We start from the raw sequence: 12,171 nt of genomic DNA on the forward strand, positions 1-12,171 counted from the left end.
CGCGGAGAGAACCCCGAGGGTTGGGGCCATGAAGGGAGTGAAGATGTAGAGATGGGAGAAGGTGCTTTGTATGAGAGGGACAGGGCCTAAGAGCAATTTGTAATGCAGAGTGAAGCCTACAGTGGAGAGAATGAGAAACAGGGAATAGATGATGTATTTCACAACATACTCGGAAAGCCAAGAGGGAGGGATATGAGGTCATGCTGACAGCACACGAATTAACAGGACATGCCGAGACAAGCAACACGCAAGGACACAGGCAGGCATTTTGCTAAACGCTGAGGGAGAGACATAGCTTATAGAATGTATGTCACCATAGTGATGTGTGCGTCATTGGAGACTATAACCAGGAGGGCTGGATAGAGAGAGAGGAGTTCGGAAGAGTTGAGGAGTTTGGGAGAGTTGTGAGAGACGGAAGAGAGTTGTGGGAGTCTGCACGAGAGGGGACTGCACGAGAGATCGGGAGTTGGCCAGAGAGATAGGGAGAGCCACAGAGAGAGAGTTGGCTGGAGATGGTGCTTGGTGCAGCAGACTGATGGGCCTTGATGAGATCGAGAGCTTGGCAGTTGGCAGTCTCGAGGCCTGCCACTGGCTGATTGGCAACAGAATGGAAAGTATGGGTTTGGCCTAGGCTTAAATTGATTGATAAGAACAGACACACACACACAGGTTTGGGTGATGTAACAATTCTCATGTATCTAATTGTAGGGACAACCCAGATATATCACCTGACTAACCCTTGTCCACTAATATTGTTCTCTATACGTATGCTATACTAACCCTACCACTCGAGCAACCAATTAAGAGTGGCGATAGGTTTTTTGCTAACTTTCCAAGGTGACGCAAGTAGCGCGTCATACTAAGGTAAAAAGGGCCTGCGAGCCCCACGATTGTGTGTGTGTCAGGACGGACGCGTACGATCCTTGACCCATCCCTGCCGTTTTGTCTAATAAACAGCAGTCACCTTGCTTCTTGCGTGTGTCTCATATTCTATCTCTTCTGGGATATACGGGAGGAGTTGGGGCCTCCCTGCCCGGAGGTCTGCGGACGGCCCGGGCGACCCCGGCAGAATTTCCCCCCCCCCCCGACAGTTGTGGGAGTCTGCACGAGAGATCGGGAGTTGGCCAGAGAGATCGGGAGAGCCACAGAGAGAGAGTTGGCTGGAGATGGTGCTTGGTGCAGCAGACTGATGGGCCTTGATGAGATCGAGAGCTTGGCAGTTGGCAGTCTTGAGGCCTGCCACTGGCTGATTGACAACAGAATGCGAAGTATGGGTTTGGCCTAGGCTTAAATTGATTGATAAGAACAGACACACACACAGGTTTGGGTGAAGGGGAAACTAGACAGGGATTGTCTAGAGCGTGGATGGTGTGGATTGATGGTGTGGATTTGCCCATGAAGGTGATGGATGCTAGCGCTTGCATTAGAACCACACACTTGCAGCATGGGCTTACATTAGAAACCTAAAAGGCTTATAGTCACTGCATGGTAGCTTTGCACCAGAAGTATAAAAGGGTGCAAATTAGACATAGCATTAGAACTGCCTGCATTGTTATGCAATATGCTTAGCTGTGTGTATATAAATAAATGTATCCCAGTGTTATAAATTGAATCGATTATTTGTGTTTTCTTTGTGTCTTAGTGTTATTTGTCATTGCCCACGGTAGTAAGATAGGTGTATGTTATTTGGCGTAAGCTAGGAGTACACAGTGCACATGGGGCCCGATACAAATGCAGTCAAAGGGGGGGTATAGTGATCCACACCCCCAATAGGAGGTTGTCAGATTGTCAAAGTTTGTCTGAAGACCGGAGCGTGCTTGCCCAAAGGGGGGGAAACACGACGGTTAGGGGTTTGGGGTTTTCAGACTGACATACAGGGTGCCAACCACAGTATGGTGACAGTACAGGGTACCAACCACAGTATGGTGACAGCCGCCCAAGTGGCATAAGTGGTGACACAAAATGAATCCCATTTTCGAAAGGTCCCAGCGACACTGTGGAAAGAGCAATCGGGTGCAGAGGCGGCAGGCGGAAATCCTCCAACTGATCAGGAAGCGCCAGCAGAGACGAACAAGTGTGTATCCCCGCCAACAGATCCATATCCTGTGCCTGCCCAAGGGCCCCACACCGCGGTTGCAAGACCCCACAAGGCCAAGCAAACAGAGAGTACACTCCCAGTACCAGCTTCGAGAGAGGCCACGACCATCATCCCGACTTCACAGATATGTGCTCCAAGGGATATACCATTGAAAGACTGACTGCTAAGAGACAGTAAAATACACTGTTACGAATTGGTATGTTGATTTAGCATTCTAAGTTTGGGAGGAATTAGGTATTGCCAAGATGGGCCCAGTCACGTGAGCAAGGGTAGACCCAAGCCACGTGACAAGGGCAGAATAAAGTATAGCCCGGAAAAAGTTATTCCTGCGCAAGCAGCGAGTCCTGATAGTCACGCGTTGTTACTGCTCCATGCATGTGTGGCCTGAACAGGGTGACTGAATGCTCCCCGACCTCCTGATGCACAACGAAGTCAGGTAATACAACACAACACATAGCACAGCACTGCACTGTTTCAAACCATGTGTCTCAATAAACTGGAACACAAAGGCAAAGTCGAGTCTCACAGTAAAAAGGAAAGAAATCAACCAATATGCCCCCACGTCATACAAGGCATGCACAGATTACGTTAGCAAATTCAAAAAATGAAATCAAATAAACACTCACTTCAAAACACCTCTGTCCCTCGTCACAGAGCACTCCTGCATTCCCGTCCGATGTTTACAGCTACAAACGCATCACGTTTCACCTGCTCTTAAAATGGCTGAGCAATCAATGGCCATCAAGGAACAACTACCCTATTGAGAAACATGCCTGACAACACATCTACAAACGCGGGCACCATCTTTGAAAAGCAACACTATGTAGCTAACTCACTCTCAATCATAGATGCCCACAACTTAACAGAGATGACATCTACCTTGGCATATTCAAGAATATTTGACAGATGCGTTGTCCAAATGTAAAAATGAACAAACCAGAAAAATACCAGCGTGGTCCGACTGTGCCGATAGTTGCCTAAATGCCTTCAAATGATATAAATATTTACCTTATTGAAAGACCACACCATTTGGGATTGCCATGGTACAGTTTAATTCACCCCAATGTGGAGAACTTTAACATTTTTCATGAAACAGTACACATTGTATTACACCTCTTCACACAAGGTACAAGCAGGTTCAACTCTTTTTCATGATAATACCACAGATGTCTTAATCAATGTATATCCATCAATTATATGATTTCAATGTGGTAATGCATTTTAGTGATTTTCGGAAAAACAAATGGAGACTTCCTATGTTTCAGTGCGCACATGCAAGTACCCCATAACATACATGGAACCCTCTCATATCTCACAAATGCAATGGTGTATTAGTGTGGGTTAAACAAATACACACCCACAAAACTTGAGTCCAAGAACAATACGAGAGAAGCCCTTATGCATAATAATTTTACAAAATAGAAAAAAGGAACCGGATTCCAAATTTGTTTCACTTTCATTAAGAACCCTAAGTTTGTCACATGTAAAGACACCCGAAAGTATTTTAGACTCATCCACCACCTCAGCAGTATGTAACCCTCTATGTAATGTGGACATGCCATACAAGCCCTAATTGAGACCGGATATATGGTTATTGGTTTTGGAAATCATTTTTTCCGCAAGAGTGAGCAGTCTTTGATTCTGTTTTTTCTGTAAACTCACTTATATATTCTCAGAAAAATGCAATAAAAATTGATTTAAAAAAGCCTTTGTATCCCTATTGCTAAAATGGGATTCCCTTCCTAAAACCTATACCAATGTGCTCGCCAATAGTCAAAATAATAAACTGAGTCCTCTGTCCAAATCTATCTTCCATCTGGACCCTACCACAACTGAAGAAAACGACTTAAAGTAAGCAGAAGATCCTGCCTTTAGAGTTTTGTAATTTGACCTATCCTGGGTATGCTGCATATCTCTTCTTCGGTTCCCCTCTTACGTCCTCGTCAAAAAGTTTGCAAAAAGGCACTCCCAGAAAAATATTTAAAAAAGAAACACAAGTCAAGGTCCAGAAAATATTGAACATATACATTGGTGTAAATGGAGGGATATTTCCTTAATCCCTTTCCACCATTTGGCTGTGCCTCTCTTCAGGGTATTCATGCTTTGGTTGTCCAAGTTTCTTTAGTGTATCTCCTTCTGCTATTCTCGTGCTGGTGGCTCTCTCAGTTTCACAGTCTTACTTATTCCGCAGGGGTGTTGGTAACCCCTTATCAGATATTCTTCCCTTGGTTCTACATAGTGTCTGTACGCTGTTTGGCTCTTTATTATATTTTGTCTCCTGGCCTCTCATAATCCTTATGCTTAAGGTATTATTTCTCTTCCTCAGGTCTTTGTGGTCTTGATCTGAGACTGGGGCAATTCTTCCCCTTGCTCTCTGGCTTCACTGTACACCTCCACTGAAGCTCTTTATTTGGCTGTTAGTTTATTATTTACGGCCGGGACAACCTTGGGTGTTTCCCAATTGGAAGTCACTCTCCTCTGTAAAGCCTGATGGAAAGGGACAATTGGGTCCGCCTGTGGTCCCTTGTCTAGTATATCAGTTAAACCGTCCTGTTCAAAAACAGGTGTGGGTCTGGACTGTCCGATATACTCCATGACACTTGTCATGAGTTGTCTGTACATTACTTCTGCATGATCCCCAGGATCCGCCTTTCCAAAATCCATCTCAGGAGAAGTATCAATACCACTTGCTTCATGAAGACAATCTTGCAGATTTTTCATGCGAGATTCTTCAGATATAAATTCATCCAGCACAGATGGTGTCCCATACTGTAACCCAAAGGGTTTTTCATCCTCAGAGGACTCCTCTAGGTCTTCATGAATTGAAGATAGAGTGTTAAAGTACTCTGTAAGTGGTTGTGGGACATAAGTCTGTTCATATGAAGTAGGTATAATGGATATCATAACCAGAGCCGAAAACGTAGAAATCGTCGAAGGTCTCTGTGATGCTGGAAATGCATCGGAGGGACAGGGCCTCCGTATCTTTGTCCTTTACTGCTTTTTATCGTGTGTTCTGTCGTGTTTTCCACACAGGAATTCATGTGGAACTCCTGGTGGTGCAGCTCTCTCTTTTGCTTTGGTGAACATACCCTTGGGATACCCTTATGGCACCCATGGGTAGGGGTACAACCCTGTGCCCCTAGTGTATATTTTTGGGCACCTGTGTGTGACCCACAGCGCAGGGACGGGCTGGTGGCAGCTCCGTGCTGAAATGACTGGTGCCCTGAGCGTCCTCCATTTTGGGATGCCCAGGCCCTGTCATTGGAATCGGTAGATTCCTGATGGAGACAAAATGGCCCCCATGGCCTCTTGCCTTCCATCACCTGTTACCTTGATCTTCCCAAAGTCCAGGGAAGCCCTGCCTCTGTCCCTTCCCCCTGACTGGCTGTTGGGTGGAAGTTCCGTATATGGTACTGTGGGGAAGTGCCGACCAGACTGGCTGGAGCCTTCTCAACGACCGTATGTTGTGGGTACGCCTGTGGGTGGGACCTGGGTGAATGTAGTGTGTGACGAATATGCATTCTATGTTGTGGCTGTCTGGTATCTGGTGTTTGACACAATGGTTGAGACAGCCCTGCCCGAAACCGGTATGAATGCAGCTTGGAGTGTTGAATGGCTCGGTACTTGTCCCAATACACATAACTTGTATGAGTGTCTGGAGAGAAGTGAATGGCCTGAATGCACTGTGTGCCCGATTGGCTGGCTGCCTGCCTGCCTGCATGAATGAATGAATGACCTTAGTTGTGATTGGATGCTTGAGTGTGACCCAGCGGAATGAATGGGAGATCGACAGTATATCTGGGTGTCATGATCTCTGCTTCCAAAAGATCAGGACTTGCCCAACTCCCTTGGAAGCAGACCCATAACCCCGGTTCCGAGTGCCAGCCAGTCCCAATTGGGACCTTTTGGACCCTGTCCTGGCGCCAGTGGCACCAGGCTCATAAAGATGCCTAGTCCCAGCGCTGGAAGCGCCGGGCTCATAATGCTTGGGTGGACTTACCTGCAGCAGACCATGCTGCTTACTTACCTGCCAGTTGAACCCCTGATCCTCTTCTGTTTGGGACTACTTTTCCTGTTGGGTGGGGCAGGAGCCACTCCCTAGGTTCAGAACACTGGAACTCTTCTGGAAAGCAGGAACTCTTTTCTTACCTAGGCGTGGCTGTGGAAGGAGACACCTAAGCACTACAGGAGGCTATTTAAACCACACCCGATGGATGAATCTTGCTTTGCGTTATTCTGCATTCTCTGCAGCAGAACGCTCATCGTGTCTTCTGCTTCTGATCCTGGGCCTAAGGGAACAAAGGCTTACCATCCTGGAATCCAGTCTTCAGCAGCACCTGTAAAGACAAAGAAAGAACAGGTTAGCACTACGGTCTTCAGTGGCAGCGCATCTCTTACCTGGTCCATCGGCTGTCACCAACGCCTCGCGCTGCATTCCGGCATCTGAAAGACAAAGGCTTACCTACTCTTCGCATGCTCCGGAGGTCTTCGCACTGCATTCCGGCATCTGAAAGACAAAAGCTTACCAGCTCTTCGCACGCTCCGGAGGCCTTCGGCGCTGCATCCCGCATCTGAAAGACAAAAGAAGGTGCGTTTAAAGACATTGGGCAACTTTATTACTCACGTGCCATTACTCCTTCCCACGCCGAATCCAGTGGGTATTCCAGCACCCTTCAGCTTCTCTAAAGCTCCGAACTTGTACCTGCAAGATAAAAGGGACAGTTAGTGCGCATCGTGAAGCAGGCTACAAGCGCTTACTTACGTGCTTCCAGGCGCTTCTATTCCTCACGCGGGTTCGATCCTCAACTCTCATCAGCCCGCCATCGCCGGAACCCTGCAAAACAAGAGATATCATTACAAAAGACTTTTAAGACATTTGAAGTGCCCAGAACTTACCGTTCGTGCAGTTAGCGACGGACAGCAGTCCTCTGAGGTCAAGAGGCCTGCACCCTTCTCCAGTGAAGAAACTGGTTACGGCACCCTGCCCCGAGGCAGATGGAGAGCTCGGCGTTCACTTACCTAAGGTGAGGGCGTTAACCTTTGGGGTTCTACAGGAGAAGAGAAAGGGAAGAGGAGAGAGGCACCCAATAACCCCAGTTCATTAATCCCATATTTTCTATCTGCAGACATCTTACTCTTCGAGTCAGACATACAGTGCACTGAGGTCCAGCCCAAAGAGCCAACCGTGTATTACACATCACCTTTGAAGATACGGCATTCACCCAGTCAAGACTGGCGCCTCTGCGGGAATCAGGTGAGCGTTACACTGGGGACCTCTCACTGCTAGGAATCGTGTTCGGAAGCTGAAGTCCACTACGACGAGTAACTGGAGTAACTGAAGCTTAACCTTGAGCCCTGCTGGGCGAGAAGAATTGCTGTTGCTCTCCTTCGCAATCTGAAAGCTGCTGTGCCTCAAGGACTGACAACGAGAGGACCTGGTAAGGCGCCCTCTTCCCGAGCTACGAGGGACCATCGTGCACAGCTGATCTTTACCTAAGCTCCCTGGTAGACAGACCTTCGACAGGCTGCCGACCCGATACGGGGATTGCTGCGGAACTCCTAGGAGAAGCGCCCAGACTGTTGTACGCCACTGTCGACGACTGCCGTTGCCGACTGGAGCCGCCATGCTCCCGTTGCCAAGAACTTCAGTGATCCAAGGACGATCTCGTCCGCATTGTGGCGGCTGTATCCTGCTGGAGAAGGCCTGACCGTCGACGTGCCGAGGAGTATCCGCCGGTGGCTTTCCCGCCACCCAAAGACTACAGAGACGCTGACGACTCAACGCCCTTGCTGGGCCACATTTCTTCAATTCTTTGCGGTCCAGAACTATCAACACCGAGGTGGCCCGCACGCCTCTTCCTTGCAGGACGTTTACGCTTCCCCGTCAACGAGCACCGCTAGGTATGACGCGGCCACTTCACCGTCGTAGCTTGACCTGTTCTCCGTCTGACGTTCGACGACTTGTGACTCCTGCCGGAAAGGGAGGTCACTCAAGCAGGGCCGTCGATTCCCCGACGCGGAACGCTACAACGCCAAGGTACTTTGGGGTTGCAGAACTAATGGAAAGTCTAGTGTGAACAATATCGACTGGGCTTGTATCTTTCTTCTACAGGGTGCCCAGGTGGGGGGATCTCCACACAGAACTGTGTCTAGGTAAACGGGGCCAGTATTCTTCCAATTGCTTTCCTTCCTCTCTCTACTGCTGGTTTCCTTTTTATTTTAATCTGTGTGTCATTCTGACCGTGTGCACTTTAATGAGATCGGAATAACGTTAGTGGTACAACTTTAGAATTGTATATATTTACCATTGTTGATTTTCAGAGTACAAAGTGAGTTATCATGATCGTGTATATGATCTTGAATATTAATTATATAAAGACTGTGTTTTAACCGATACAGTGTGTGGACATTCCTTTGAGGGCGTTTGGGGACTACATTGTACTTAAGAACCAGCTCGCATCACCTCCCGAGAAGCTAGGCCCCGATTGCTCGTCCATTGCACACCACAATAGAGAATCTTGGCAGGTGTTCTCTGTGCCTCTCCTCTACCATATACAGAGCGGAAGTATAGACCCCTCCACCGGTCTTTACAGTCTCGACACAAGTGCCGATGGCTTAGTTAAAATCGTCAATGGTGTCAATATCTTCATTGTTATCACTGATGTCTTGGACAAATGTGTCGAAGGGATTGACACGCGGAGGTCGACACTCGAGGCGTTGATGGCTTCTCCTTTGGTACCGGTGCAGACGTCGTTGAAGACGGACTCTTCAGACATGGTGTATAGATTTCCTTCGGCGTCGATGTTGATTTTTTTATGTTTAGAGTAGGTTTTCTCTCGACTCGAGGGATGAGATTGTTCTCGAGGAGGTTCAACGCCCGGGTCCGAAGACACACGGCTCTTGTGCTTCTGTGGTCTTTCGACTGGAGCATCGCCCCTAGATGTAATCAAGGGGGGCAAGGCCACATTCTCGAACACCTTCATCATACGGAGCCTAAACTCCTCCCATTGAGCTGGGGTACTAGATTTTGAAGGGCAAACAACCCGTTCAGGTGAACTAGATAATGAAGTGGATGGTGACCTATGGCGCCTCTTTTTGTCATGCCTCGAAGACAAGGAATGATGCAAACCACTTCTCGAATGGGAACAGGAGCGTTTAAACCTCTTATGACGAGGAGGCACTTGCTTCGACCTGTCTGACGATTTACGTTTTGAAGGGGTAGAAGGGGATTTTTGAGGCTTACCTCTCGCCAACTTCCCTCTGCGCTCTCTCAAGGCATTGGCCGTCATCGACAGACAGTCCTCACACTCCGAACACGGATGTTCTGACCCTAGACACCACAGGCAGATGCTGTCCAGGTCTGTCAGACATTTTAACACTGCAGTCCCGGCACTTCTTAAATCCGGACCGAGGAGTGGATGATGCTGATGAAGAAGCCATATTACGTCGAAAACTCTTAATTTTTTGAAGAATAGATTTCTGACTAGGAACTAGGCATTACGTTATCGAAGCTGTGAACTGAAGCCAACGGGCACTGCACGTGCTACTTATACCTGCGGTGACGTTGACATCAAGACGGAGACCTCCAAGGAACAGCGACTCGACCAGGCTTCGGCGCAAATCGCCCTCTACTGGAAAATAAATTCTGGAGGCAGCAAGCTGGATATTGGGGAAATATCAAAGATAAGGAATACGTAGACGGACACAATCCATTCGAAGAGGGCCGTTATGACCCCAATAGCTGCATGGCTCACAATAGCTCAACATTGGAAACAAAGGCAAAGTCTGACAAATCAAGATTGGTTGCAGAAATTATGGAGCTTCGTGGCAATGGAATGTGTAACCTACTTATTACAGGGAGACAGCGACTCCTTTAAGCAGGACTGGGGAATGGTAATGAACTACCTGCAGAGTGACTATATGATACAATGGAGCCCATATACAATAAGGATTCTGGACATATTTTGGAAAAGTGCGAGGATCTGGGGCTAAATGAAGCAGTGCAGACTTCTAATGGAGGCCAGGGGGGAATACCAAGGAATGTTGATTTAACTATACATGTGATGAAAATGAGAAAAATAAAAGAATGACAGATGTTGCCATCCACGCCGGCAAAGCAGAGAAGGACATTGGGATAGGAAGAGGAACGCTGTGGGCAAGCCATAAGGACTGTGGAGACGCAGGGAGCAGTGCAGGAACTCCTGGAGGTTCGGTCGCTCGAGAAGACAACAGACTTCATCTCGGGGGGAGAGGGAGGGGTGGTGTGCAACAGCAGAGCCTCCCCCGGACTGGGGCAGAGGGGCCGTCTGCACACTCTTACCCGAAAGGCAGAAGAAGAAGCCATAACGGAGAGGCGCAAGCAAAAGCGGAGACACTGGACCAGCGAGTCTGCCCAAAGCAGCTTGGGACCCAGGGGCGTTCCGACAACCGTGCCAACAAGTGGTTGAATGGTACAAGATTACTAATGCCGAAATTATACAAAGGCAAAGTTTGTTTGAATGCGGTCAAGACAAAGTACAAATTCAAAACCCAATACGAAGAATGTTTGATGCAAAAAATATACAAAGGTAAAGTTTGTTTGAATGCAGTCAAGGCAAAGTACAAAGGCAAGATTCAATAAGAAGAAAGTTTGACTGCAGAAAAGGCAAAGTATAAGAGAAAACCCCAATCCAGCACAGATGCATTAGATGCCAATGGGGGGGGGGGAAGGTGTGAGCACAATATGTGTCAGCAAATATTACTACAAATAGATATACCAAACAGCACAAGGTATATGCTACTGTGGTACATTTAAGAACTGTGAAAGACATAAGATATCCTAGCAGGTGACTACCCCAGGCAGCTGAAGTGGTATCAAGGAATTGTGAAACACATACATCCTGGCAGGCGAGTATACCAGGCAGCTGCAAATTGTATAAAGTTACCTGGCAGGGGTGTACACCAGGAAATATGCAAAGTTACAAGATCTACTATAGAAAGACTGTTATAGAACATTTTGCTTGAACAAGAACTTTGTGAGACCAGTGAAGGGAAAGGAAAACATCCTCTGGACCAAGGGTCTTTACCTTGGAGAACATTCTCATTGGAGTCATCTTTATACTTTTGGTTTTGAACACTTTTCCAAACATCAAGTTAAAGACATTCTTCTTGCACCTTTTCTTGTTTGTGTATAGTGTGAGGGACAGGATAGGGTGTTTTGGACACAAGGACGGATTTCAGTTACTGAAATCCTGACACAGACAGATCCTTAGTTTTTAGTTTCTAGGTAGAGAAGTTCCTGTTTAGAATAGGACTAGAGACGTGTTTTCCCAACCCATTTGTATTTCAAAAAAATGTCTTTGATTAAGAATACAACAACCATGTGTCCGCCTCTCATTTCTGATCCCTCACAATACCCACCATTCCTGGGCTAAATACTTCACTTTCAGTCGCATGAGTACTTGTCTCAGGTGCCTCGGATTCTGTTCCTGTGGCCGTCAGCTGAGGTCTACTCGTTTAGAGAATGGTGGTATTTTGAGGACCCATCAACCATTAACCTCTAATGTCTTGAGTGGTTCTCGATTCCTGGGCTGGAACTCTTCTCAGAAGTCCACTCTAGTTGGTTGCCTCTTCTGCTGCACATGTAAACAAAAAGGAGGTCTTACCCAAAGCGTCCCTATAATTGCAGCAAACCTATGGGATTTGGCCCATTGTTTACTTTGGAGCAAATCTTGGAAACTCCTTAAAAGCAACTTACTAAGTTACTTACATAAACACACTTTCCCTGAGTCCCCAATAGGACCCAGCCGTTTAGGCCAGACTCATTTTAGCAAGCAATCATGATTTATTATAGATTTACATGTGATGAATCACTTCACACTACACTGTAGAAAGTAATAGTTATGGCAATAGTCTGTTATACTGCGCACATCACCACTGCAGAAGCCCAAAAATGTCAAAACCTTGTCCGTGGAATTTTAGCCCTTCCACGGATAAAACCAGACCTTGCTCCATGGAGAAGAAGAGTGGGGGAAGGCAGGAGGGTTAATGGGGAAATGTAGGGCACATACAAGCTGACATCAATCACAAACATG

General features: G+C 47.2%; 1 protein-coding gene across 5 annotated transcripts in view; it reads right to left on the bottom strand.

Annotated features, from left to right (window-relative positions):
* Window positions 1-12,171, bottom strand: part of U2SURP (U2 snRNP associated SURP domain containing) — a 1,877,492-nt gene that overhangs the window by 1,589,914 nt on the left and 275,407 nt on the right. Inside the window, exon 1 of one of the 5 annotated variants that reach the window (XM_069618260.1) lies at window positions 11,498-11,584. The exons of the other annotated variants lie outside the window; for them this stretch is intronic. Coding sequence (XP_069474361.1) covers window positions 11,498-11,500 — 3 coding nt within the window. The 5' untranslated portion in view covers window positions 11,501-11,584. Of the gene's footprint in view, window positions 1-11,497; window positions 11,585-12,171 lie in introns of those variants that run through there. 5 annotated transcript variants of the gene reach the window in all.

Source organism: Ambystoma mexicanum, chromosome 10, assembly GCF_040938575.1.
Source record: "Ambystoma mexicanum isolate Mex_15411 chromosome 10, UKY_AmexF1_1, whole genome shotgun sequence".
Taxonomy (NCBI): domain Eukaryota; kingdom Metazoa; phylum Chordata; class Amphibia; order Caudata; family Ambystomatidae; genus Ambystoma; species Ambystoma mexicanum.